We start from the raw sequence: 27,672 nt of genomic DNA, 5'->3' as shown, positions 1-27,672 counted from the left end.
GGATCCTGTTTTTTAATCCATTCTGCCAGTCTATGTCTTTTAATTGGGGAATTCAGTCCATTGACATTTAGAGTTATTACTGTTTGGATAATATTTTCCTCTACCATTTTGCCTTTTCTATTATATATATCATATCTGACTTTCCTTCTTTCTACACTTTTCTCCATTTCTCTCTCTTCTGTCTTTTTGGTTCTGACTCTAGTGCTTCCTTTAGTATTTCTTGCAGAGCTGGTCTCTTGGTCACAAATTCTCTTAGTGACTTTTTGTCTGAGAATGTTTTAATTTCTCCCTCATTTTTGAAGGACAGTTTTGCTGGATATAGGAGTCTTGGTTGGCAGTTTTTCTCTTTTAGTAATTTAAATATATCATACCACTGTCTTCTAGCTTCCATGGTTTCTGCTGAGAAATCTACACATAGTCTTATTGGGTTTCCCTTGTATGTGACGGATTGTTTTTCTCTCGCTGCTTTTAAGATCCTCTCTTTCTCTATGACCTCTGACATTCTAACTAGTAAGTGTCTTGGGGAACGCTTATTTGTGTCTAATCTCTTTGGGGTGCGCTGCACTTCTTGGATCTGTAATTTTAGGTCTTTCATAAGAGTTGGGAAATTTTCAGTGATAATTTCTTCCATTAGTTTTTCTCCTCCTTTTCCCTTCTCTTCTCCTTCTGGGATACCCACTACACGTATATTTGTACGGTTCACATTGTCCTTGAGTTCCCTGATACCTTGTTCAATTTTTTCCATTCTTTTCCGGATAGTTTCTGTTTCTTTTTGGAATTCAGATGTTTCATCCTCCAAATCACTAATTCTATCTTCTGTTTCTTTAAATCTGTCGTTGTAGGTATCCATTGTTTTTTCCATCTTTTCTACTTTATCTTTCACTTCCATAAGTTGTGATTTGTTTTTTCAGTTTTTCTATTTCTTCTTTATGTTCAGCCCATGTCTTCTTCATGTCCTCCCTCAATTTATCGATTTCGTTTTTGAAGAGGTTTTCCATTTCTGTTCGTATATTCAGCATTATTGTTTCAGCTCCTGAATCTCATTTGAACTATTGGTCTGTTCCTTTGACTGGGCCATATGTTCAATTTTCTGAGCATGATCCATTATCTTCTGCTGGTGTCTGGGCATTTAGTCAGATTTCCCTGGGTGTTCGACCCCACAGGTTGAAAGATTTTTCTGCGCAATCTCTGGGTTCTGTTTTTCTTACCCTGCCCAGTAGGTGGCACTCGTGGCACACGTTTGTCTACGGGTTCCACCAGTTAAAGTTGCTGTGGGTCCTTTAACTCTGGAAAATTCTCGCCGTAGGGGAGGTTCGGCAGCCGAAGCCTCTTGGAAGAATGCCAGCTGGCCCGGGGCTCCGAATGCGGGGAGGGTCGCCGGCCGCCGCAGCACGGGAGAGCGTCCGGCCGAATTAGCTAGTCGGCCCGGGGCACCAAGCGTGGCGGGAGGGCGCCAGCTGTCGCAGCCCGGGAGAGTGCACTATTCCCAGCCGACGGAGAAGTCACGTGTTTGGAAGGGATCCCCCGTCACTGTTCTCCGCAGTCTGGGGATTTCCGACCCAGCTATCTCAGTTGTTCCGGGGGGCCTCGTGTGGTGGGGGCACCAGCCGCCGCGGCCTAAGGGGACCGCCTGTCCAATTCTACCAGCTGGCCTGGGAAGGTGGAAGGGAGGGACTCCGGTCGCTTGCCGTCCCACCCAGGAAAGCCCGTGCCCCTTGGTGATCTCACCGGAGCTGGTTCTCCCAGATAGTCAGCCGTTCCAGGATGGGGTACGCCGTCCCTTTGATCTCCCTCGTGGCTCCGGGAGCTGCTCTGTATTATCTCCACTCCCCCAGTAGCTGTTCTGGAGGAGGAAAGGTGAGGGCGGGGGAAGAGGGCACGGTGGTGGTTGGAGAGCGGCCGGAGCAGGAGGGGGAGGAGGGGGGAGAAGGAGGGCGGGCGGGTCGACTCTCTCTCAGTCTCTTGATGTTAATTCTCAGCTCATTCTAGGGTTTTTCTCAGTCCTTTGATGCTGAGTCTCAGCTCATTCCAGGATCTTTGTCCCATGTTGCCAGGAAGTTCCACACCCCTGGGAGTCATGTCCCACACAGAGAGGGGGAGGGTGGTTAGACTGCTCATCATATTGGCTGGAGAGAGAGGCCACATCTGAGCAACAAAAGAGGCTCTCTTGGGGGTGACTCTTAGGTCTAAATTTTAAGTAGACTTGACCTATCTTTTATGGGGTTAAGTTTCATGTGTATGAACCCCAAGACTGGGGGCTCAGCCCATAGCTTTGGTTGTCCACACTGCTTGTAAGAATATCAAGAATTCAACTTGGGGAAGTTGAATTTCTCCCTACTCTCACCATTCCCCGAAGGGGGCTTGCAAATACTTTTCCACTCATTGATCAAATCATTCTGGGATTCATCAAGGGATCACTCTGGACAAACCAACAAAATCTCAAGTGCTACCTGAGATTCCAAGTACTTATGACATTCAATCAAACTATCTATATGAGTTATATTAGGAAATGCTCTAGTCAAAATCTAAATTTTGTAACAAATAAACATTTTTCGCTTTAGTCTCACACATAAGGTGACTTTTTAAAGTATTAGTTATCGTCTTTTTTCAGCACCCTGCAATAATGACAGTCCTTTGTTCTTCCTCATACAAAAACATTTTTAAAATTTGTACATTGTACATTTCACTATTGTTATACACTCTAGGCATTCCTAGATTATACCATCTCGATCTTTAACATCTATCTTTCCTTGTGATTTCATTTATGTCCCCAGCCCTCCTCCTTCTATCATTCTCATGTGCAGCTTCATTCAGTGTTTTAACATAATTACATTGCAGGTAGGTAGTATTGTGCTGTCCATTTCTGAGTTTTTGTATCCCGTCCTGTTGCACAGTCTGTATCCCTTCAGCTCCAATTACCCACTATCTTACCCTATTTCTATCTCCTGATGGTCTCTGTTACCAATGAAATATTCCAAGTTTATTCACTAATGTTGGTTCATATCAGTGAGACCATACAGTATTTGTCCTTTAGTTTTTGGTAGTCTCACTCAGCATAATGTTCTCAAGGTCCATCCATGTTGTTACATACTTCATAAGTTTATTTTGTCTTAGAGCTGCATAATATTCCATCGTATGTATATACCACAGTTTGTTTAGCCACTCATCTGTTGATGGACATTTTGGCAGTTTCCATCTCCTTGCAATTGTAAATAATGCTGCTATAAACATTGGTGTGCAAATGTCCGTTTGTGTCTTTGCCCTTAAGTCCTCAGAGTAGATACCTAGTGATGGTATTGCTGGGTCATATGGCAATTATATATTCAGGTTTTTGAGGAACCGCCAAACTGCCTTCCACAGTGGTTGCACCGTTTGACATTCCCACCAACAGTGGATAAGTGTGCCTCTTTCTCCACATCCTCTCCAGCACTTGTCATTTTCTGTTTTGTTGCTAATGGCCATTCTGGTGGGTGTGAGATGATATCTCATTGTGGTTTTGATTTGCATTTCTCTAATGGCCAGGGACATTGAGCATCTCTTCATGTGCCTTTTGGCCATTTGTATTTCCTCTTCTGAGAGATGTCTGTTCAAGTCTTTTTCCCATTTTGTAATTGGATTGGCTGTCTCTTTGTTGTTGAGTTGAACAATCTCTTTATAAATTTTGGATACTAGACCTTTATCTGATATGTCATTTCCAAATATTATCTCCCATTGTGTAGGCTGTCTTTTTACTTTCTTGATGAAGTTCTTTGATGCACAAAAGTGTTTAATTTTGAGGAGCTCCCATTTATTTCTTTCTTCAGTGCTCCTGCTTTAGGTTTAAAGTCCATAAAACCGCCTCCAATTTTAAGATTCTTAAGATATCTCCCTACATTTTCCTCTAACTGTTTTATGGTCTTAGACCTAATGTTTAGATCTTTGATCCATTTTGAGTTAACTTTTGTATAGGGTGTGAGATTGGGGTCCTCTTTCATTCTTTTACATATGGATATCCAGTTCTCTAGGCACCATTTATTGAAGAGACTGTTCTGTCCCAGGTGAGTTGGCTTGACTGCCTTATCAAGGATCAAATGTCCACAGATGAAAGGGTCTATATCTCAGCACTGTATTCGATTCCATTGGTCGATATATCTATCTTTATGCCAGTACCATGCTGTTTTGACCACTGTAGCTTCATAATATGCCTTAAAGTCAGGCAGCGTGAGACCTCCAGCTTCGTTTTTTTTTCCTCAAGATACTTTTAGCAATTTGGGGCACCCTGCCCTTCCAAATAAATTTGCTTATTGGTTTTTCTATTTCTGAAAAGTACGTTGTTGGGATTTTTAATGGTATTGAGTTGAATCTGTAAATCGATTTAGGTAGAATTGACATCTTAACTGTATTTAGTCTACCAGTCCATGAACATGGTATGCCCTTCCGTCTATTTAGGTCTTCTGTGATTTCTTTTAACAGTTTTTTGAAGTTTTCCTTGTATAGGTTTTTTGTCTGTTTAGTTAAATTCATTCCTAAGTATTTTATTCTTTTAGTTGCAATTGTAAATGGAATTTGCTTCTTGATTTCCCCCTCAGCTTGTTCATTGCTAGTGTATAGAAACGCTACAGATTTTTAAATGTTGATCTTGTAACCTGCCAATTTGCTGTACTCGTTTATCATCTCTAGTAGTTTTGCTGTGGATTTTTCAGGGTTTTTGATGTATAGTATCATATCATCTGCAAACAGTGATAGTTTTACTTCTTCCTTTCCAATTTTGATGCCTTGTATTTCTTTTTCTTGTCTAATTGCTCTGGCTAGAACTTCCAACACAATGTTGAATAACAGTGGTGATAATGGACATCCTTGTCTTGTTCCTGATCTTAGGGGGAAAGTATTCAGTTTTTCCCATTGAGGATGATATTAGCTGTCGGTTTTTCATATATTCCCTTTATCATTTTAAGGAAGTTCCCTTGTATTCCTTTCCTTTGAAGTGTTTTCAACAGGAAAGGATGTTGAATCTTGTCAAATGCCTTCTCTGCATCAATTGAGATGATCATGTGATTTTTCTGCTTTGATTTGTTGATATGGTGTATTACATTAATTGATTTTCTTATGTTGAACCATCCTTGCATACCTGGGATGAATCCTACTTGGTTATGATGTATAATTCTTTTAATGTGTTGCTGGATTCGATTTGCTAGAATTTTGTTGAGAATTTTTGCATCTATATTCATTAGAGATATTGGTCTATAGTTTTCTTTTTTTGTAATATCTTTGCCTGGTTTTGGTATGAGGGTGATGTTGGCTTCATAGAATGAATTACGTAGCTTTCCCTCCACTCCAATTTTTTTGAAAGTTTGAGCAGGGCTGGTACTAATTCTTTCTGGAATGTTTGGTAGAATTCTCATGTGAAGCCGTCTGGTCCTGGACTTTTCTTTTTGGGAAGCTTTTGAATGACTGATTCAATTTCTTGTGATTGGTGTGTTGAGGTCATCTGTTTCTTCTTGAGTCAAAGTTGGTTGTTCATGCCTTTCTAGGAAGTTGTCCGTTTCATCTACATTGTTGTATTTATTAGCATAAAGTTGTTCATCGTATCCTGTTATTACCTCCTTTATTTTTGTGAGGTCAGTGATTATGTCTCTTCTTCCATTTCTGATCTTATTTATTTGCGTCCTCTCTCTTCTTCTTTTTGTCAATCTTGCTAAGGCCCCATCAATCTTGTTGATTTTCTCATAGAACCAACTTCTGGTCTTATTGATTTTCTCAATTGTTTTCATGTTCTCAGTTTCATTTATTTCTGCTCTAATCTTTGTTATTTGTTTCCTTTTGCTTGCTTTGGGGTTAGTTTGCTGTTCTTTCTCCAGTTCTTCCAAGTGGACAGTTAATTCTCGCATTTTTACCCTTTCTTCTTTTTTGATATCGGGGTTTAGGGCAATAAATTTCCCTCTTTGCACTGCCTTTGCTGCGTCCCATAAGTTTTGATATGTTGTGTTTTCATTTTTATTCGCCTCGAGATATTTACTGGTATCTCTTGTAATTTCTTCCTTGACCCACTCGTTGCTTAAGAGTGTGTTGTTGAGCCTCCACGTATTTGTGAATTTTCTGACACTCTGCCTGTTATTGATTTCCATCTTCATTCCTTTATGGTCTGAAAAGGTGTTGTGTATGATTTCAATCTGTTTAAATTTGTTCAGACTTGCTTTGTGACCCAGTATATGGTCTATCTTTGAGAATGATCCATGAGCACTTGAGAAAAAGCTGTATCCTACTGTTGTGGGGTGTAAAGTCATATTAATGTCTTTTAAGTTTAGTTTATTTATTGTAATATTCAAATTCACTCTTTCTTTATTGATTCTCTGTCTAGATGTTCTGTCCATTGATGAGAGTGGGGAATTGAAGTTTCGAACTATTATGGTAGATGTGTCTATTTCCCTCTTCAGTATTTCCAGTCTATGCCTCTCGTATTTTGTGGCATTCTGGTTCGGTGCATAAATATTTATGATTGTTATGTCTTCTTGTTGAATTGTTCCTTTGATTAGTAGATAGTATCCTTCTTTGTCTCTTTTAACTTTTTTACATTTGAAGCCTAAGTGGTTGGATATTTTTATAGCTACTCCTGCTCTTTTCTGGTTGTTATTTGAATGAAATATCTTTTCCCAACCTTTCTCTTTCAACCTCTGTTTATCTTTGGGTCTCAGATGTGTTTCATGTAGACAGCATATGGAAGGATCCTGTTTTTTAATCCTTTCTGCCAGTCTGTCTCTTTTGATTGGGGAGTTCAATCCATTAATGTTTAGTGTTATTTCTGTTTGGGTAGTACTTTCCTCTACCATTTTGCCTTTTGTATTTTATATATCATATGTAATTTTTCTTCTTTCTAAACTCTTCTCCACACCTCTCTCTTCTGTCTTTTCGTATCTTTCTCTAGTGCTCCCTTTAGTATTTCTTGCACAGCTGGTCTCTTGGTCACAAATACTCTCAGTGACTTTTTGTCTGAAAATGTTTTAATTTCTCCGTCATTTTTGAAGGACAATTCTGCTGGATATAGAATTCTTGGTTGGCAGTTTTTCTCTTTTAGTCATTTAAATATATCATCCCAATGCCTTCTTGCCTCCGTGGTTTCTGCTGAGTAATCTACACATAGTCTTATGGGTTTCCCTTGTATGTGATGGATTGCTTTTCTCTTGCTGCTTTCAAGATCCTCTCTTTCTCTTTGACCTCTGACATTCTAACTAGTAAGTGTCTTGGAGAACGTCTATTTTGATGTATTCTCTTTGGGGTGCGCTGCACTTCTTAGATCGGTAATTTTAGGTCTTTCATAAGAGTTGAGAAATTTTCAGTGACAATTTCTTCCATTAGGTTTTCTCCTCCTTTTCCCTTCTCTTCTCCTTCTGGGACACCCACAACACGTATATTTGTGCGCTTCATATTATCATTCAATTCCCTCAGGCCCTACTCATGTTTTTCCATTCTTTTCCCGATAGTTTCTGTTTCTTTTTGGCTCTCATTGTTCCATCCTCAAGTTCACTTATTCTAACCTCTGTCTCTTGACATCTACCATTGTAGGCTTCCATTGTTTTTTTCATCTCTTCTACTGTATCTTTCATTCCCATAAGTTCTGTGACTTGTTTTTTCAGACTTTTCATTTCTTCTTTTTGTGCATTTCTTGCCTTCTTCATGTCCTCCCTCAATTCATTGATTTGGTTTTTGATGAGGTTTTCCATTTCTGTTTGTATATTCAGAATTAGTTTTCTCAGTTCCTGTATCTCATTTGAACTATTTTTTTTTTCCTTTGACTGGGCCATATCTTCAATTTTCCTGGTGTGATTTTTTATTTTTTGATGGCGTCTGGACATTTAATTTGCCTTAATTAGTTTATTCTGGAGATTGCTTTCACCTGTCTTACCTAGGGTTTTCTTGCTAGATGAGTTTGTTGTCTATCTGTTCATTGACCTTCAGTTCAGCTTTTTCTGGGTCTCTAGCTTAAGTTTTGTTTAACAGAGGGTAATTTTTCAGTTCTTGTTTTCTTGTTTCTTGTCCTGCTTGTAAGGTGCCTTTTCCCTCCCCACTTTTAGGAGGGTCTACATAGGTAGTACAGACTCTAGCTGGGTTTTCCTGGCCTAAGCTGGCCTCCTTTCAGGGGGAAGGAATCACCTGCGTCCGTTTTCCCTGGGCATGAGACCCAACAGCTTTAAAGACTTTCCTGTGAAGTCTCTGGGCTCTGTTTTTCTTATCCTTCCCAGTATGTGGCACTTGTCTTTCTGCAAAAGATGTTGTGGCTTCTTTTACTTTGGAAGGCTCTCCTTGCTGGGGGCGTGGTGGATACTGAGGAAAGGTTGTAGGCTGGTTTTAATGGCCTCAAATTACGAAGCCCTGGGGTCTGAATTCCTTGAGAGAGGAATTCCACCTGAGTTGCGTTTCACCCCTCCCGTGGGGAAGGTTCAGGCGGGAGACACCCCTGAAAGCAACCTGTTTCTGCGTATGCTTGGGGCAGTTCCAGCCTGTGTAATCCCGCCGCTGAATCCAGAGGCAGCCAAGCCTCCGTAGAAACAGCCACAGAAGGCTCCGTTTCGTCCCCTTTCCTCTTTTTCAGTTAACCCAATAGGCGACCTACGCCTTGACCAGTTTTGCCTGAGCTGGGGTCCTGTTTTTAGTAGTCATAATTTGTTTATTAATGCCACTATTGGTGTTTGGTTGGACTCAGTCTCTGCTACTGTTAGGGTCTCTTTCCTTTCCCTCCGGGAAGCCGCCTGTAGGGGAGGGGCGCCAGGCATCAGCCACCGGGGCTTGGGAAACTGCGCGCGGCTTAGGGAACTCACTGTTCCGGAGACTCGCAGCTGGTCCAGCTGTTCCAGACTAGGGTACGCTGTGTGTCTGGTCACTGTCGAGGCTCCGGGAGCTGTTCTGTACTGTTTCTGGTTATTTTGTAGTTGCTCTGGAGGATGAACTAAAACGCGTGCACATTACTAAGCCGCCATCTTGTCCCCTCTCCCAGGTATTCTTTTATGTCCTTTAGAAAAGCTTTGTAAATTTTGTCTTGAGATCATGTATTTTTTCATTAGATTTATTCTTAATTTTTCTTGTTGCTATTGGGAATAGAATCATTTTAAAATTATATTTTATAATTTGGGATACTACTATTCACTTTAATCTGTTGATCTTCTGTTCATCTACTTTGATGATCCCTCTTACCTGTAAGAAAGTATGTATTTTTTCTTTTCCTCACACATTGTCGTTTTGCTAGAATGAAACTTGCCATACTTTACATATGTCAAGTAACACCATTAAGTATAATTTCTGCTATGCATTGTTAGGAGTTTTCTTGTATTCCTGTTTTGATGATAATTTTCATAATGAATATTTATATATTGTTATCAGTGTTTTTTTCTTTATATCTTGAGATGATTGGATTTATTTCTCAATTTGTTAATATGACAAATGTATTAACAGATTTTCTAATATGCCCCTATAGGATAAGTACAGGTAGGTCATGATATATTAACTTATAAGTTTGAAATACTTTCAAGCTTACAGGACAGTTATGAAAATAATACAAACCCTATACACAGAAGTCCAACATGCCTCTGACCCCCAATACTCAGATGCACCATTTTAACATTTTTCTACCTTTGCCTTGTCATTCTATCTGTCTACCAATCCATTTTTTGAACACTTGAGGGTAGGTTTTATGCATCTGCTCCTTTAACCCTTAATACTGCTATGTGTATTTCCTTTCAACAAGGTTACTCACTTATGTATTCATCTTATGTGCAGTTACCAAGCTCAAGAAATTTAACTTTGATTTAAAATGTGAAGTTATGTTCTAGTTTTTTCCATATGGACTAAAATGTTCTTCTGGGTCTTTTATCCTCCCTGGCTAGATCCCATTCAGGATCATGCGTTGCATTTAATTGCCATTGTCTCTTTAGTTGCTGTTCTTTTTTCCCCCCTTTATTGTAGGGATGCATATTCAATATAAACTTTTCTCTCTCAGCCATTCCCACATGTAACATTCAATGGGAGTAATCATGTTGATAGGAATCACAGTACTATCTCCACCTTCCATTACGAAAATTTTCTTAAACTCCCCAAACGGAAACCTTACACCCATTTTGCATTAACTCCCCATTTTATATGCCTGCCATCTCTGGAAACCTGTACTCTAATTGCCATCTCCTTGAACTTGTATATTCACTAATATTTAATTTGTAGTTATCGTTGGACTTGAATTTAACATCCTACATCTATAACAATCCCATTTGATTTGTTACTGTCTTAACTTCAGGAATATAGAAAAGCTATATTCCTATACCCCTCTTTTGTGTCCTCTCTTTTTTTCTTGGTTAGCCTAGCTAAAGGTTTGTCAGTTCCAAATTGATGTTTTCAGAGAATCAACTTGTGGTTCTGTTGATTCTCTCATTTTTAAAAATTTCTGTTGCATTTATTTGTGCTCTTATATTTGTTATTTCCTTCCGTCTGCTTGCTTTGGGTAGTCTGCTCATCTTTGTTTCTAGTTCTTATAATTTTGAAGTTAGGTCTCTGATTGATGTCTTTCTTCATTTAATGTACATTTAATTCATTTACATTTGAAGTCACTACTGACAATATAGGACTTTCTTTTGCTGGTTTGAAATGTCTTTGTAAATCTTAGACCTTTTTTTGTCCCTCAACTCATCCATTAATGCCTACTTTCATATTTATTTGTATTGTACCATATTGTGTGTCTTCTTATTCTCTGAATATATATTTTTTCATATCTTTTCATCATTGTCACCAGGAGTTAAAATTTAACATCCTGTATATATAATGGTCATACTTATTTGATACCAACTTGACTTCAATAGCATACACATATACTTTTCCTATCCCCCTTCATCTTCACAACTTGTTTTGGTGCTTTTTACCAGTTATATCTTTGTACATTATATGTCCAAACCATAGATCTGTCATTACTTTTTTTTTTTGTATAAATTATTTTATTTATTCTTGTAATTAGATCTTCACAATCAAAGTTGTCTTTTCACTGTGTTTTGTTAATGTGAAATTAAGTTGTAGTTATAAGCAAAAGTTGGTTGCATAGGGAACAATAATTGTATATTCAGTTTAACAGAAATAAAAGAATATTTGTCTTAAAATGCAAGATTTTGTTTGTTACATAGCCTCTTCGCCATGCACTTGTATTTAAAAAATTTAGAATTTTTTAAAAGTGAAAATATTTGTGCTAAAGTTGGAATGTATAAGTGCAACATCAATATCAGCTCCTTAAAGAAAAAGCAAAGTAATCTATGCTATGTTTCCCCTGCAAGAGGGAATTCAGATTTGCAGTTGACATGAAAATCATGTATAAGACTCCTGCAGGAGATTCTTCAGCATACCTTATCCAGCTCTTCTTCACAGTCCTAATATATACCTTTGAAGAGTCCTGGTAAGTATTGCTCCTTGGCAGCCTCACTTTCCCACATCATGGAAGTACAAGTTTGCACATATACATAACATGATGATAGAAAATAAGATATAGTAAATTAGATTTCTAAATTTCGGTTCTAAGTCTCCTTGTCGATACCAGTAGATAAGTATGCAGGCAGTAATACTACTCAAAGAGATGCAGACAGCAAAAAATATATTCAATGGTTTTGGAGGTAGTTGAGGGAAAACGAAAGCACTGATGAGTGTTACTACAATCAACAAAGATGTTAAGCTCCCAACAACTAAATTGATGATTCGATCCTTGGCAGACGTCTCTCCGAACAGAGGTCTGTTGTCCAAGCCACTGGTGCCATAGGTCCTGGTAGAAAAGTCCTCCATTTCTGGGTTTCTTCACTCTCCCCAAACCACTCAAAGCCGGGCCAGCATTACCTCCTGTAATTCCGGGCCCACGACGCGAATGCCTCCAATTTACTAAGCACTCATTGCCGGAAACCCCTGGTCAAGTCGGGGAAGTCACAGCGGCGGGTGGGCGCTCAGGTCCGGGGGACAAGGCTGCTCCACCCAAGCCCCGCTCTCCACCTCATCTTGAGCAGGGCGCAGGCGGAGAGCCGGTGCTCTGGCTGGACCGGGCGCTAGAAGTCCCTTCCTGGATTCCTGTCATTACTTTTTATGCATTTGCATTTTAACACCTGTAGGATATAAAAGTCGAGTTAGCTACTGTGTTAGTTAGATTCAGTTGTCAGCTTGGCCAGGTGAGCATACCTAGTCTTGTTGCTGCGGACATAAGCCAACAGTATGTGAACCTCATCTGTTGCCAATTACATCTGCAGTCAGCTAGGAGGCATGTCTGCTGCAATGAGTGATGTTTGACTTAATTGGCTGGTGGTTAAATGAGAGATTGCAACGTAGCACTGCTAAGCAGCTCGGCATTCGTCATCTCAGCACTTGCAGCTCAGCCCAGGCCTTTGGAGATACAGAAAGAAGTCACCCCGGGGAAAGTTGTTGGAACCCAGGGGCCTGGAGAGAAGACCAGCAGAGACCATCCTGTGCCTTCCATGTAAGAAAGAACCTCAGTGGAAAGTTAGCTGCCTTTCCTCTGAAGAACCAACAAAATAAATCCCCTTTTATTAAAAGCCAATCCGTCTCTGGTGTGTTGCATTCCGGCAGCTAGCAAACTAGAACAGCTAACAAACAATATAATACACTAGTACTGGCATTTGTAATTACCCATATGGTTACCTTTACCAGAAGTCTTTATTTCTTTTTTTGCTGCTTTGAACCACTGTCTAGTATCCTTTTCTTTCAGTCTGAAAAATTCCCTTTGGCATTGCTTATAGGGTAGATCTGCTGGTGATGAGCTCTCTCAGCTTTTGTTTATCTAGTAATGTCTTAATCTCTCATTTTTTCAAGAAAGTTGCTAGATAAAAAATTCTTGGTTGGCAGCTGTCTTTTTTTTCAGTACTTTAAAGTATTCCTACCAACTGCCTTCTTGCCCTCATGGTTTCTGATGAGAAATTAGCACTCCCTTGTCCATAACATGTTGCTTTTCTTGTGCAGCTGTCAGAATCCTCTTCTTGTACTTTGTATCTGACAGTTGGTCAATATGTGATGGTGTGTATTTTTCTTCACTTATCCCAGTTGGTGTTCTCTGAGTTTCTTGGATTTGCATATTTACATCTTTTGCTAAGTAGGGGACATTTTTCTGCCCCTATTATTTTGTGCTCAAATGAGTATTCTTTTTTTTTTCACATGGGCAGGCACTGGGAGTCGATCCCAGGTCCTCTGGCATGGCAGGCGAGCATTCTTGCCTGCTGAGCCACCGTGGCCCACCCTTAAATGACTATTCTTTGTGCCTTTTTTCTCCTTTTCCTGCTTGGACTCCACAGTGTATATTTTGGTTTGCTTGATGGTGTCCTAGACTTCTCTTAGGCTGTTTTCACTGTTTACAATTCTTTCTTCTGCTCGTCAGCCTGACTCATTTCAGTTGTCTTATCTTTGAGTTCGCTGAATCTTCTGCTTCCTCCAGTCTGCCATTGGAACTTTCCTGGAATTTTTCATTTCTGTTATTGTGATCATCAACTCCAATAGGTTTGTTTGGTTCCTTTTAAAATTTTCTATCTCTTTATTGAAATACCCTTATTACTCATTTATTTATTTTTGTATGCTGTATGGCTGGGGTCACATTTATTATTTTTCCATTTGACTATCCCATTATTGCAGAACCGTTTGTTGAAATTTTTTTTTTCTTTTTGGAAGGACATGCGCTGGGAATTGAACTCGGGTCTCCTTTAGGGCAGATGAAAATTCTACCAATGAACTACCCTTGCATTTCCTCTTATTGCTCATTTATAGTTTTCTTAGTATCCTTTGTTTTTATTCTTTGTTTTTCTTCATCTTGTTGAAAATATTGAAGAACGTTTTTTTAAAGTCTTTGTCCAGTATGTCCACGCTCTGGTCTTTTTTGTTGGTATTTTCTGGATTTTTGTCCTCTTCCTTTAGATGTCTGTTTCGTGAATTTATAACCAATTCATGATAGGTAGAGATTTTCTTGCATGTCATCCTTTCAATCAGGAAGGTCTATCCAAGGCAAATACAAAGTGCAGGATCTTCCCTGTCTTTTCTGGGCCTCTTTCTTGTCCTGGGCTTGTGGTTGCTTAGGTGCTCCTCCTCTTTATTGGAGTTTGAATGCCCCTTTTACTTCACAGAAGACAGACCTTTTCCTTCTTCCTGGTATTCCCTTGCTGGATTTAAAGTAAGTAAGCCTTTTCCCCAGGCTGTCCACCTCAGTTATTTCTTACACTGCTTTTCTTGCCACAAGGTGCTTTTGCCTGGAGGACAAATTCTAGGAGGCACATCATGCCTGAGAAGAGTTTCCCACGTAAGTCTTTCCCAGTCAGAACAAGGTTGGGGACCCATTAAGGGAGTGTAAACTGGCTCCAAACTGCCCTAGAGAATTGCCTATCATGGTGATGGTGGTGGTGGTGGGTGTTGCAGAAAGGGCACCAGGAGCTTCTTCCATTGCTCGTCAATGCTGTGCTTTCTTGACCTACCCAGCAGATGTAGCCACTCATCTATCATCTACAACTCTGAGGAAGCATAGTATTTTTTTAATTAACTTTTTTTATTGTATAGTATAACATATATACAAAGCAAAGAAATAAAAAAGCAATAGTTTTCAAACCACTCTTCAAAAAGTAGTTACAGGACAGATCCCAGAATTTGTCATGGTTACCATATCATCCTCTCATATTTTTCCTTCTTACTGCCCCAGATTATAGGAGGCTTGGGGGCTTAAATACTTTTTTTGTCATCACAATCATCTGTTTTTCCTTCTTTTTTTTTTTTGTGAAAGCATAGCATCTTTAGTATTCTCTACTGCATTCATCTAAGGTGTGTTGAAACAATGGCCACCCTCAGAGCTGGGCTCCCAGCCACTGAAGTTGCTAATTAAAAGCTGTTATTAGTAATTGGCCATTGTCCATCACAGATCTTAAAGAAGTAGATTTTTTTTTTTTTTTTGCCCCTTTCTGACAACAGAAAACTATACAGGGCCTGGAGCCCACTGGGTCCTGCTGTGAGTCCGGGAATGAGCTTCAGTAATTGTCAAGGAAGAGAGAATTTACTCTCTCTCTGGTAAATATGGTAATTTACCAGTCTCCTCCTCCCATTCTTCCTCATGGATGCTGTTCAGTGTTCTACTAGACTGAGAAGTTTCAAAATAGGTGATTCAGACAGTTACTGACTGTTTAGTAGTCATTCTTCTGGATAAACTGATTCCTGGGGTTTCCTGTTCCACCATCTTTCCACAACAGTGCTCTGCCTCATTTTTTAAAAAAGTATTTTTTTATTGAGAAATTTTCACACATGAACAGACTGTATATGGTATACAATCAGTGTCTCCCAATATCATCACATGCTTGTGTGTTCATCATCATGGTCATTTTTAGAACATTTGTATCACTCCAGAAAAAGAAATAAAAGGAATAAAGAAAGAAGTCATACATCCCATACCCCTTATCCCTACCTCTCATTGACCACCAATATTTCAGTCTGCCCAGTGTTTTACTCTTTATCCGCATCCCTATTGTTTGTTCAGTTTTTATCCTTATTACTTTACTCATATCTTCCAAGGATAAAGGGAGCATCAGACACAAGGTTTTTACAATCACATGGTCACATTGTAAAAGCTATATAGTTACACAGTCTTCTTCAAGAATCAAGGCTCCTGGTACACAGCTGTACAGTTTCAGGTATTTCACTCCAATACACCATTAACTAAGAAAGAATATCTATATAGTGCCTAAAAAGAACCTCCAGGATAATGTCTGCACTCTGTTTAAAATCCCTCAGCCACAGAAACCTTATTTTGTCTCATACCCCACCCCACCCCACCCCCGCTTTATGAAGGCTTTCTCAATCACATGAGGCCAGGTCCTTGCTCCCCACGTTGCCGGGGAAATTTACAAATACCCCTGGGAGTCATGGCCAACATAGGGGGGAGGGCCGTTGCAATTTTTTTTTTCTAATTTTTAAATTAAAAAACAAATATGGCAAGAAAGAAACACAAACATTCTTAACATATGATCATTCCTTTCTACATATATAATCTAATTCACAATATCATCACATAGTTGCATATTAATCATCATGATCATTTCTTACATCAATTCAGAAAAAGAAATAAAAAGACAACAGAAAAAGAAATAATATGAAAACAGGAAAAAGAATTAAACATGCCATACCCCTTACCCCTCCGTTTCATTGATCACTAGCATTTCAAACTAAATTTATTTCAACATTTGTTCCCCCTATGATTTATTTTTGTTCCATATGTTCTACTCATCAGTTGAAAAGGTAGATAAAAGGAGCATCAGACACAAGGTTTTCACAATCACATGGTCACATTGTGAAAGCTTTATTATTATTCAGCCATCCTCAAGAAACATGGCTACTGGAACGCAGCCCTGCATTTTCAGGCAGTTCCCTCCAGCTTCTCCATTACATCTTGAATAACAAGTTGATATCTTCTTAATGCATAAGAATAACCTCCAGGATAACCTCTCTACTCTGTTTGGAATCTCTCAGCCATTGACACTTTGTCTCATTTACCTCTTCTCCCCTTTTTTTGAGAAGGTTTTCTCAATGCCTTGATGCTAAGTCTCAGCTCATTCTAGGGTTTTTCTCAATCCCTTGATGCTGAGTCTCAGCTCATTCTAGGATTTCTGTCCCACGTTGCTAGGAAGGTCCACACCCCTAGGAGTCATGTTCCACGTGGACAAGGAGAGGGTGGTTAGTTTGCTTGTTGTGTTGGCTGGAGAGAGAAGCCACATCTGAGTAACAAAAGAGTTTTTCTTGGGGGTGACTCTTAGGCCTAATTTTAAGTAGGCTTGACCTATCCTATGTGGGGTTACGTTTCATATGAACAAACCCCAAGACTGGGGGCTCAGCCTATAGCTTTGGTTGTCCACACTGCTTGTGAGAATATCAAGAATTCAACTTGGGGAGGTTGAATTTTCCCGTTCTCACCATTCCCCAAAGGGGGTTCTGCAAATACTTTTTTATTCACTGCTCAAATCACTCTGAGATTTATCGGGGTATCACTCTGGACAAACCAATAAAATCTCATGTCCTACTCAAGGTTCCATGTACTTATGTTGTTCAATTAAGCTATCTATATAAGTTATATTAGGAAATGGACTAGTCAAAATATAAATTTTGTACCAAATATTTTTTGCTTTAGTCTCACACCTAAGTTGAAATTTTGAAATATTTATTACCATCTATTTTCAGTCCTGCCCACAGCAATTTTGGATGTATATATTTTTAAGTCTTTGGTATGTACCAGGTTTGGTCTTCCTCATTATTGAGTTTTCATTCTTTGGTTTTCTTCTTTGGTTGTACCAAACCTGGTACATACCAAAGGCTTAAAAATAGTACTAAATACACTCAAGTAACAAAAGGAAATCATGGATAAAGAACTAAAGGAAATCAGAGAAATAACAGATGGATACAGAGTGTATCAACAGTAAGATGGAATTATGAAAAGCAACCAATCAAAGTTTTGAAGACTATATTAACAAATTATAAAATGGAGCTGGCAGAAAAAAGAAGATAAGACTACTGAAATGGTCCCATCTAAGGAACAAAGGGAAGGAAAATAAAGAAAAAATTAAAATACCCCGAGGAACCTGTGGGACACCATCAAGCATACCAAAATACATATTGTGGGAGTTCCAAAAGAACAAGAGAGAAAGAAGTAGGAAAATGTTGAAAGAAATAATGGTTAAACACTTTCCATATTTAACAAAAGAAATTAGTATATACATCCAAGACGCTCAGCAAACTCCACAGATAAACCCAAATAGACCCAAACAATGGCATATTATAATCAAACTGTTTAATGTCAAACAAAGATGGAGAGAATTCTGAAAACCATAAAGTAAACAAATGTCAGCTACAAAAAGTCTCAATGAGATAAAGTACAGTATGTAATTAGAAACCACAAATAAAAAAATTGCTGTGGACTGGACTGAATATATAAACTTAGAAATGGACAGCACAATAGTACCTAACTGTAATACAGTTATGTTAAAACACTGAATGAAGCTGAATGTGAGAATGATAGAGGGAGGAGGGCTGGGGGCACAAATGCAATCAGAAAGATTAGAGGGTAAAGATTGAGATGGTATAATCTAGGAATGCCTAGAGTGTATAATGAGAGTGACTAAATGTATAAATTTAAAAATGCTTTTGCATGAGGAAGAACAAAGGAATGTCATTATTGCAGGGTGCTGAAAATAGTTTGTTTTCTGAATGTTTGAGAAAGATATTTTTGTCATTTCCTACTGATTGTTCAAAGTTTCTATGGGGTGTAGAGCCCTCCTGTGTCTGTTCTGCCAAGTTTTTGGGGACAGGATTCCCTTGCCACTTTTAAGGTATTTTTTTCTAGATTTGGGTCATGCTCTTTTACTGTAATCCTTGTATCGTTTTCTAGAGTTTTGAGGAAAGTGTTTCTGCCAGTTCTTGTTGTGGTTTCAAAGCTTCTGTGCGGTGACTGAAGCCTGAAGCTTCTCACCCACCATCTTGATTGGGGTGAGGACATTGATTGATTTTTGAGTATTAAACCAGCCTTGCATTCCTGGGATAAACTTTAGTTGCTTGTGCTGTATTATTCTTTTTATATGTTCCTGAATTCAGTTTACTTAAATTTTGGTTGAGTATTTTTCTGTTAATGTTGATTTGGAATGTGTCGTGTAATTTTGTTTATCCTATGTCTGGATTTGGTACCAGAGTAATGCTAGCCTTTTAAAACATGTAGGAAAGTGTTTTCATTTTCTGTTTTCTAAAAGATACTCTACATAATTGGTATTACTTTTTCTTCAAATTTTGTATAAAATTTGCTGCTGAAATAATATGAACCTTGGCATTTCTTTTTCAGAAGGTTTTTTACTTCATTCAGTTTCTGTAGCAGTCATAGTGTTACTTAGAATGCCTATTACATCTGTTTTGTATTTTGATTTTGCTTTGAGGAATTGGTTCATTTTCCTCTGAAGTTGTCAAAAAATTTGTACTGTTCATAATATTCACTTATTGTCCTTTTAGTGTCTGTGGTTTTTTCAGTGAGATCTCCTGCTTCATTCTTGACTTGTGATTTGCCTTTTCTTTTTGTCATCACTCCTAGAAATTTATCAATTTTGTGGATACGTTCTAAGGATTGATTTGGATTAATTGATTTTCAGTATTTTTGTTTCCACTTTCATTGATTTGTGCTCTTATTTCCTTCCTTGTGTTGGGTTTGAGTTTATTTTGCTTTGTCTTTTCTAGTTTCTCAAGTTAGATGCTGAGATCATTGATTTGAGATCTCTTTCTTAATATAAACATTTAATGGTATAAATTTATTTTTCTAAGAAGTGCTTTTGTTGTGACTTAGAAATTTTGGTATGTTAGTGAGTATATCCTCCCTGATCCATGGATTATATAGATCCTCCCTGATCCATGGATTATATAGATGTTTCTCATTTAAGTTCAAGTTTTACTTTTTTTTTTTTTTTTTTACTGATTTTTACTTTCTGTTATGGTTCTTAAAATTCCATATCTTTAAAATTTGTTAAGACTTGATTTATGAACTAGGATGTGGTCTGTGTTTGCTAATATTCCATGTGCACTTGACATGTATGTGAATTTTCCTATTGTAATTAGGTGGTGTTTTTAATAATTGTTAAATAGATCCATTTGATTGGTATTTTTAGTATCATATTCTTTCTGATATTCTCTACTGTAATTCTATCACTGAGAGGAAGGTTGAAGTCTGTCAGTATCCTTGAAGTTTGTCTGTTTTCCTTTTATTTCTGTCATTTTTTGCTCCGTGTATTTTTTTTTTTTTTTTTTTTTTTTTTTTTTTTTTTTAAAGGAAAGACAGAGAGAAGGAAGGAAGGAAGGAAGAAAGGGAAACATCTTTAAACATTTTCTTGTTTTTATTGTATTTTGTTTTTTTGTTTTTGTTACATGGGCTGGGGCCGGGAATCGAACCGAGGTCCTCCGGCATAGCAGGCAAGCACTTTGCCCGCTGAGCCACCGCGGCCCGCCCTGCTCCGTGTATTTTGATGTTCAGTTGTTAATTATGTATACATTTGCTGTGCAGTCTTGGCAAACTGGCCCGTTTATGAATAAATAATGTCCCTCATTTCTTTGGTGGTTTTTTTTTTTTGCTTCTGAAGTCTGCTTTGTCTGACAATAATATAGCCATTCCCGATTCATTTTACATAGTGTTTGCAATATTTTGCATATATCTTTTTCCTTATGTTATTTTAATTAAATTGTTTCATGGAGGCAGCATATGGTTGGATTATGTGTTTTAATCCATCTGACAATATCTGCGTTTTAGTTGGTTTTAGATCCTTGTACATTAATGTACTTATGGATATGTTTTGATTTAGGTCTACCATCTACTATTTGTTTTGACTGATTTTTTTAGTTTGATTCTTGCAGTTTTTATGTCTAATATTTCTCTGTGATTCTTCTGTTTATTTGCTGATACTTTCTATTTTTACTTTTGTTTAAGAGTGTTAGCAGTTGCTCGTTTGAATCTTTTTGTAATAGCTATTTTCTTCATAAAATTCCAACGTCTGTGTCTTTGGGTACTGTTGATTGTATTTTCCTAAGTGAGCAGATATTTTCACAATTCTTTGTGTACCACACAATTTTAGACTGTTTCCTAGACAATTAAAATACAACTTTTAAAATTGTAATTGTACTGATGTATCTCAAAATTGCCTGTTTTAATCACTTTGAAGTATATAACTCAGTGATATTTTTTTAATGTACATTATTGGCCCATTATCATGAACATCTGTTACCCAAAATGTTTCATTCGCTCAAAAAGAAACTTTGCATCCATCAAGTAATAACTCCCTAATACCCTTACCCCCTTGTTCTTTATAGACCTGTATTTTACTGTCTTGTCTCTATGGGTTTACATATTTTAGCTGTTTCATATGCGTGACATGTACAAAACAATATTTGTCCTTTTGTTTTTGGCATTATTTCACTCAACATGGTGTCTTCAAGATTCATCCATGGTTATAGCATGTACCAAGATTTTATTCTTTATATAAAATATTGATATTGATTGATTTTCTTATGTTGAACTACCCTTAATTCAGAGGTTAAATCTCAATTGATTATAGTGTATAATCCTTTTTATATGCTATTCAGTTCAATTTGATAGAATTTTGCTGAGTATTTTTAGATCTATATTCATAAGGGAAATTCATCTATAGTTTTCTTTCCTTGTGATGTCTTCTTCTTTGGTATTAGTTTAAAGCCAGCTTCATATAATGGGTTAGGAAAAGTTTCTTCTTATTTTGTTCTTTTTGGAAGAGTTTAAGAAGGGTTGGTGTTAATTCTTTTAACATTTGGTACAAATGAAGCTGTCTGATCCTGAATTTTAGTTTTGGTTATTGATTCTGTCTCTTTATTTTATTGTAGGTCTATTAAGAACTGTATTCCTTCTTTAGTTAAACTAAGTTGTGTGTTTATAGGAATTTATCCATTTCCTCTGAATTATCTGATTTGTTGGCATACAGCTTGTCATAGTATTTTGTATAGTATTAAACCTTTGCAAGATGGTAGGAATATCCCTGTTTTTATTTTGGGTTATGATTTTTTTGCATCTTTTTCTTCTTATTTTTGTCAGTCAAACTCAAGGTTTGTCAATTTTGTTGATCTTTTCAAAGAAATAAGTTTTTGTTCTGTTGGTTCTCTGAAATGGTTTTCTGTTCTCTATTCATTTATCTTTCTTTAATCTTTATTTCTTTACAAACATGTTCTACCCTGTGCGAGCCATGTGTACTTGAGAAGAATGTGTATTTTTCTGTTGTTGTCAGAGTGTTCTGTATATTTCAGATATGCAAGAGTGGTTCAATATAAGAAAGTCTAGCATTCATTTGATTACTGTTGGCATGTATCTCTATTTCCATATACTTTTTTCCTGTGTTATAGTATTTAAAATGTGTATCTCATAGACTATGTAAGTTAGATTTTGCTTATTAAAGTTAATCTGACCACCTCTCCTTTTAAATATATATACATATATATTCCTTTTTATTAAAGCAGTTGTTAGTTTACAGAAAAATCATGCAAAAAGTTCAGAATTCCTATATACCTTCCTTTCATACACCCTAGGCTCCCTATTTTAACATTTGGTATAATGTGATACCTTTGTTACAAATGCTAAAGCAGTGTTGCTAGATTTATACTAGTAACCCTATAGCTCATAGTCCACATTCTTACGTCTTCTGTGATTTCTTTTAACAATTTCTTACAGTTTTTTCTGTACAGATCTTTTGTCTCTTTAGTTAAGTTTATTCCTAAATATTTTATTCTTTTGGTTACAGTTGTAAATGGAATTGTTTTCGTGATTTCCCTCTTAGATTGTTCATTTCTAGTGTATAGAAACACTACAGATTTTTGAGTGTTGATCTTGTAACCTGCCACTTTACTGTACTCATTTATTAGCTCTAGTAGTTTTGCTGTGGATTTTTCAGGGTTTTTGACATACAGTATCATATCATCTGCAAACAGAGTTTTACTTCTTCCTTTCCAATTTTGATGCCTTGTTTTTCTTTTTCTTGTCTAATTGCTCTGGCTAGAACTTCCAACACAATGTTGAATAACAGTGTGATAGTAGACACCCTTGTCTTGTTCCTGATCTTAGGGGGAAGGTTTTCAGTTTTTCCCCATTGAGGATGATGTTAGCTGTGGGTTTTTCATATATTCCCTTTGTCATGTTGAGGAAATTCCCTTCTATTCCTATTCTGTGAAGTGTTTTCAACAGGAAAGGATGTTGAATCACATCCAATGCCTTTTCTGCGTCAATCGAGATGATCATGTAGTTTTTCTACTTTGATTTGTTGATATGGTATATTACATTAATTGATTTTCTTATGTTGAACCATCCTTGCATACCTGGAATGAATCCTACTTAGTCATGATGTATAATTCTTTTAATATGCTGCTGGATTAGATTTACAAGAATTTCACTGAAGATTTTTGCATCTATACTCATTAGAGAGATCGGTCTGTAGTTTTCTTTTTTTGTAATATCTTTGTCTGGCTTTGCATGAGGGTAGTGTTGGCTTGTCAGAATGAGTTAGGTAGTCTTCCCTCCCCTTCAGTTGTTTTGAAGAGTTTGAGCAGGATTGGTACTAATTCTTTCTGGAATGTTTGTTACAATTCACACGTGAAGCCATCTGGTCCTGGACTTTTCCTTTTGGGGAGCTTCTTAACAGCTGATTAAATTTCTTTACTTGTGATTGTTCTGTTTAGGTCATCTATTTCTTCTTGGGTCAGTGTTGGTCGTTCATGCCTTTCTAGGAAGTTGTGCATTTCATCTACATTGTCATGTTTATTGGCATAAAGTTGTTCATAGTATCCTCTCATTACTTCCTTTATTTCTGAAAGGTAAATCATTATGACTCCTCTTCCATCTGATTTTCCTTATTTGCATACTCTCTCTTTTTCTTTCTGTCAACCTCATTAAGGGTCCATTAATCTTACTGATTTTCTCATAGAGCCAACTTCTGGTTTTGTGGATTTTCTTGATTCTTTTCATGTTCTCACCTTCATTTATTTCTACTCTAATTTTCATTATTTCTTTCCTTTTGCTTGCTTTTGGTTCATTTGCTGTTCTTTCTCTCGTTCTTCCAAGTGGACAGTTAATTCCTCAATTTTTGTTCTTTTTTCTTTTTTGATATAGGTATTTAGGACAGTGAATTTCCCTCTTAGCACTGCCTTTGCAGCATCCCATAAATTTTGATCTGTCGTGTTTTCATTTTTATTTGCTTCGAGATATTTATTGACTTCTCTTGCAATTTCTTCCTTGACCCACTGGTTGTTTAAAAGTGTGTTGTTTATCCCCATGTATTTTTTAATTTTCTGACACTTTGCCTATTATTGATTTCCAACTTCATTCCTTTATGATCTGAGAAAGTGTTTTGTGTGATTTCAGTCTTTTTAAATTTATGGAGACTTCCTTTGTGACCCAGCATTTGGTCTATCCTTGAGAATGATCCATAGGCACTTGAGAAAGTGGTATATCCTGCTGTTGTGGGTTGTAATGTTCTATAAATGTCTGTTAAGTCTTGCTCATTTATTGTATTATTCAAATTCTCTGTTTCTTTATTGATCCTCTGTCTAGATGTTCTGTCCATTGATGAGAGTGTGGAATTGAAGTCTCCAACTACTATGGTAGATGTGTCTATTTCACTTTTCAGTGTTTGCCGCATGTATTTTGGAGCACTCCAGCTTAGTGCATATTTATGATTGCTATGTCTTCATGTTGAATTGTTCCTTTTTTTAATACATAGTGTCCTTTTTTGCCTCTTTTAACTGTTTTACATTTGAAGTCTAATTTGTTGGATATTAGTATAGCTATTTCTGCTCTTTTCTGATTGTTATTTGCATGAAATATCTTTCCCCAACCTTTCATTTCCAATATGTGTTTATCTTTGGGTCTAAGATGCATTTCCTGTAGATAGCATATAGATGGGTCGTGTTTTTTAATGCATTCTGTCAGTTTATGTCTTTTGATTGGGGAATTTAATCCATTAACATTTAGTGTCATTATTGTGTGGGCAGTACTTTCTTATACCATTTTCCTTTTGAATTTTGCATGTCATATCTAATTTTCCGTCTTTTTACCTTTACTGATAGTCTTTTATTTCTACACTCTTCTCCACATCTCTCTTTACTGTCTATTCCTATCTGTCTCTAGCATTCCCTTTAGTATTTCTTGCAGAGCTGGTCTCTTTGTGACAAATTCTCTCAGTGATTTTTTACCTCAGAATGTTTTAATTTCCCCATCATTTTGGAAGGACAGTTTTTCTAGTTATTGAATTCTTGGTTGGCTGTTTTTCTCTTTTAGTGATTTTAATTTGTCATACCAGTGTGTTCTCGCTCCATGGTTTCTACTGAGAAATCTACACATAGTCTTATTGGGCTTCCCTTGTATGTTATTGTTCTAGTTTGCTTGGTACCGGAATGCAACACACCAGAGATAGATTGGATTTTAATAAAAGGGGATTTATTTCATTAGTTCTTCAGAGGAAAGACAGCTAACTTTCTTTCTTTCTTTTTTTAATTTATTAATTAAAAAAATTAACGAGCAAAATATTAACATATCATTCCATTCTACATATATAATCAGTGATTCTCAATATCATCATGTAGTTGCGTATTCATCATTCTACCTGAGATTCCAAGTACTTATGGCATTCAATCAAACTATCTACATAAGTTATATTAGGAAATGCACTAGTCAAAATATAAATTTTGTAACAAATAAACATTTTTTGCTTTGGTCTCACAGATTAGGTGACATTTTAAAATATTAATTACCATCTATTTTCAGCACCCTGCAATAATGACATTCCTTTGTTCTCCCTTATGCAAAAACATTTTTAAAATTTGTACCTTGTACATTTCACTACTGTTATACACTTTAGGCATTCTTAGATTATACCATCTCAAGCTTTAACATCTATCTTTCTTTCTGATTTCATTTATGTCCCTAGCCGCCCTCCCGCTGTCATTCTCACATGCAGCTTCATTCAGTGTTTTAACATAATTATATTACAAGTAGGTAGTATTGTGTTGTCCATTTCTGAGTTTTTGTATCCAGTCCTGTTGCACAGTCTGTATCCCTTCAGCTCCAATTACCCAATATCTTACCCTATTTCTGTCTCCTGATGGTCTCTGTTACCAACGAAATGTTTCAAGTTTATTTACTAATGTCAGTTCATATCAGTGAGACTATACAGTATTTGTCCTTTAGTTTTTGGCTAGTCTCACTCAGCATAATGTTCTCAAGGTCCATCCATGTTGTTACATACTTCACAAGTTTATTCTGTCTTAAAGCAGGCAGCTAACTTTCAACTGAGGTTCTTTCTTACGTGGGAAGGCACAGGATGGACTCCATTGGCCTTCTGTCCAGGCCTCTGAGTTCCAACAAGTTTTCCCGGGGTGATTTCTTTCTTTATCTCCAAAGGCCTGGCTGAGCTGTGAATGCTGAGATGAGGTATGCTGAGCTGCTTGGGCTGTGCTATGTTGGGCTCTCTCATTTAAGCACCAGCCAGTTAAGTCAGAAGTCATACATTGCAGCAGGCACACCTTCTAGCCGACTGCAGATGTAAATCAGCAACAGATGTGGTTCACGTGCCATTGGCTCATGTCCACAGCAACAGAACTAGATGCCTTCACCTGGCCAAGTTGACAACTAAATCTTACTACCACCATTATGGATTGCTTTTCTCTTTCTGCTTTGAAGATTCTCTCTTTCTCTTTGACATCTGACGTTCTGATTAGTAAGTGTCTTTGAGTACATCTATTTGGATCAGTTCTGTTTGGGATACACTGTACTTCTTCGATTTGTAATTTTAAGTCTTTCATAGGAGTTGGAAGATTTTCAGTGATAATTTTCCCAGTTAGTTTTTCTCCTTTTCCCCTCTCTTCTCCTCCTGGGATGCCCACAACACATATATTAATTGGCTTCATGTTGTCATTCAGTTCCCTGAGTCCCTGCTCATATTTTTCCATTCTTTTCCCTATGTTTTCTTTTACTTGTTGGATTTCACATGTCCCATTCTCCAGTTCAGTAATGCTATCTTCTCCGTCTTGAAATATGACATTGTAGATTTCTGTTGTTTTTTTCATCTCTTCAGATGTGCTTCTCATTCCCATAAGTTCTGTGATTTGTTTTTTCAGACTTTCGATGTCTTCTTTTTGTTCATTCCTTGCCTTCTTTATATCCTCCCTCAATTCACTGATTTGATTTTTGATGAGGTTTTCCATGTATTTTCGAACATTCTGTATTAGTTGTTTCAACTCCTGTATCTCATTTGAAGTGTTGGTTTGTTCCTTTGGCTGGGCCGTCCCTTTAGTTTTCCTAGTATGATTCTTTTTTTTTTTTTTTTTTTTTTTTTTTGCTGGCGTCTAGGCATTTAGTTTCCTTAATTAGTTTATTTTGGAGATTGTTTTCACTTGGGATTTCCTTGGTGGAGGAGTTTGTTGTCTATTTGTCGTTTGACATTCAGTTCATCTTATTCTGAACCACTGGCTTAGATTTTGTTTAACAAATCAGAATTTTTCAGTTCTTATTTTCTTGTTTTTTGCACTGCCTGTATGGTGCCTTATTTCCCCCCTTACGAGGGTCTGCTTAGGTATTATAGACTCCAGCCAGATTTTCCCAGACCAAACTGGCCTCCTAGCAGGAGGAAAGAGTCACCTGTGTCAGTTTTCCCTGAGGGTTAGACCCAGTAGATTGAAAAAATTTCCTGTGAAGCCTCCGGGCTCTGTTTTTCCTATCCTGCCCAGTATGTGGCACTTGCCTGCCTGCAGGTCCCACCAGCATAAGGTGATGTGGTACCTTTAACTTTATCTGACTCTCCCTGCTGGGGACGTGGTGGAGAGAGAGGAGACGTTATAGTCCGGTTATAATCACTTCAGTTTTCCACCCTGGGGTTGGAACTCCTTGCAGGAGGGGTTCCACCTGAGCTGGGCCCATTCCTCTCCTTGGGAGGGCACTGGCTCCAGAGAAACAATCAGAGAAGCTTAATTCTGCCCATGCCTGGGGTAGTGAAGCCTGAGAAGCCTTGCAGCTGTATCCAAGGAGCAGTCAAGCTGTAGAAACCCAGCCAAGAAAACGAAGGAGAAAAGTCCTTTTCAGAGCAGGACCCCCATTTCTCGGGTTTGCCAATCAAGAGCTCAAGTTGGTAC

At 37.5% G+C, this 27,672-nt stretch overlaps 2 protein-coding genes across 21 annotated transcripts in view; one reads left to right on the top strand and one right to left on the bottom strand.

Moving 5' to 3' along the window:
* KMT2C (lysine methyltransferase 2C) overlaps positions 1 to 27,672 on the top strand; it is a 447,454-nt gene that overhangs the window by 128,666 nt on the left and 291,116 nt on the right. The window contains exon 1 of one of the 20 annotated variants that reach the window (XM_077150621.1): positions 26,887 to 27,668. The exons of the other annotated variants lie outside the window; for them this stretch is intronic. The gene's annotated coding sequence lies outside the window, so the exon portion shown is untranslated. Of the gene's footprint in view, positions 1 to 26,886; positions 27,669 to 27,672 lie in introns of those variants that run through there. 20 annotated transcript variants of the gene reach the window in all.
* Positions 10,938 to 12,049, bottom strand: LOC143674569 (transmembrane protein 243). Its single transcript, XM_077150461.1, has one exon. The coding sequence runs from the start codon at positions 11,776 to 11,778 to the stop codon at positions 11,422 to 11,424; it is 357 nt and encodes a 118-aa protein (XP_077006576.1). The 5' UTR covers positions 11,779 to 12,049; the 3' UTR covers positions 10,938 to 11,421.

Source organism: Tamandua tetradactyla, chromosome 1 (assembly GCF_023851605.1).
Source record: "Tamandua tetradactyla isolate mTamTet1 chromosome 1, mTamTet1.pri, whole genome shotgun sequence".
In the NCBI taxonomy this organism is placed as follows: Eukaryota; Metazoa; Chordata; class Mammalia; order Pilosa; family Myrmecophagidae; genus Tamandua; species Tamandua tetradactyla.
This window is presented reverse-complemented; position numbering and strand designations above follow the sequence as displayed.

Excerpts from the sequence above, each read along its gene's own strand:
- LOC143674569 (XM_077150461.1), bottom strand. The coding sequence starts at position 11,778 with ATGGAGGACTTTTCTACCAGGACCTATGGCACCAGTGGCTTGGACAAC.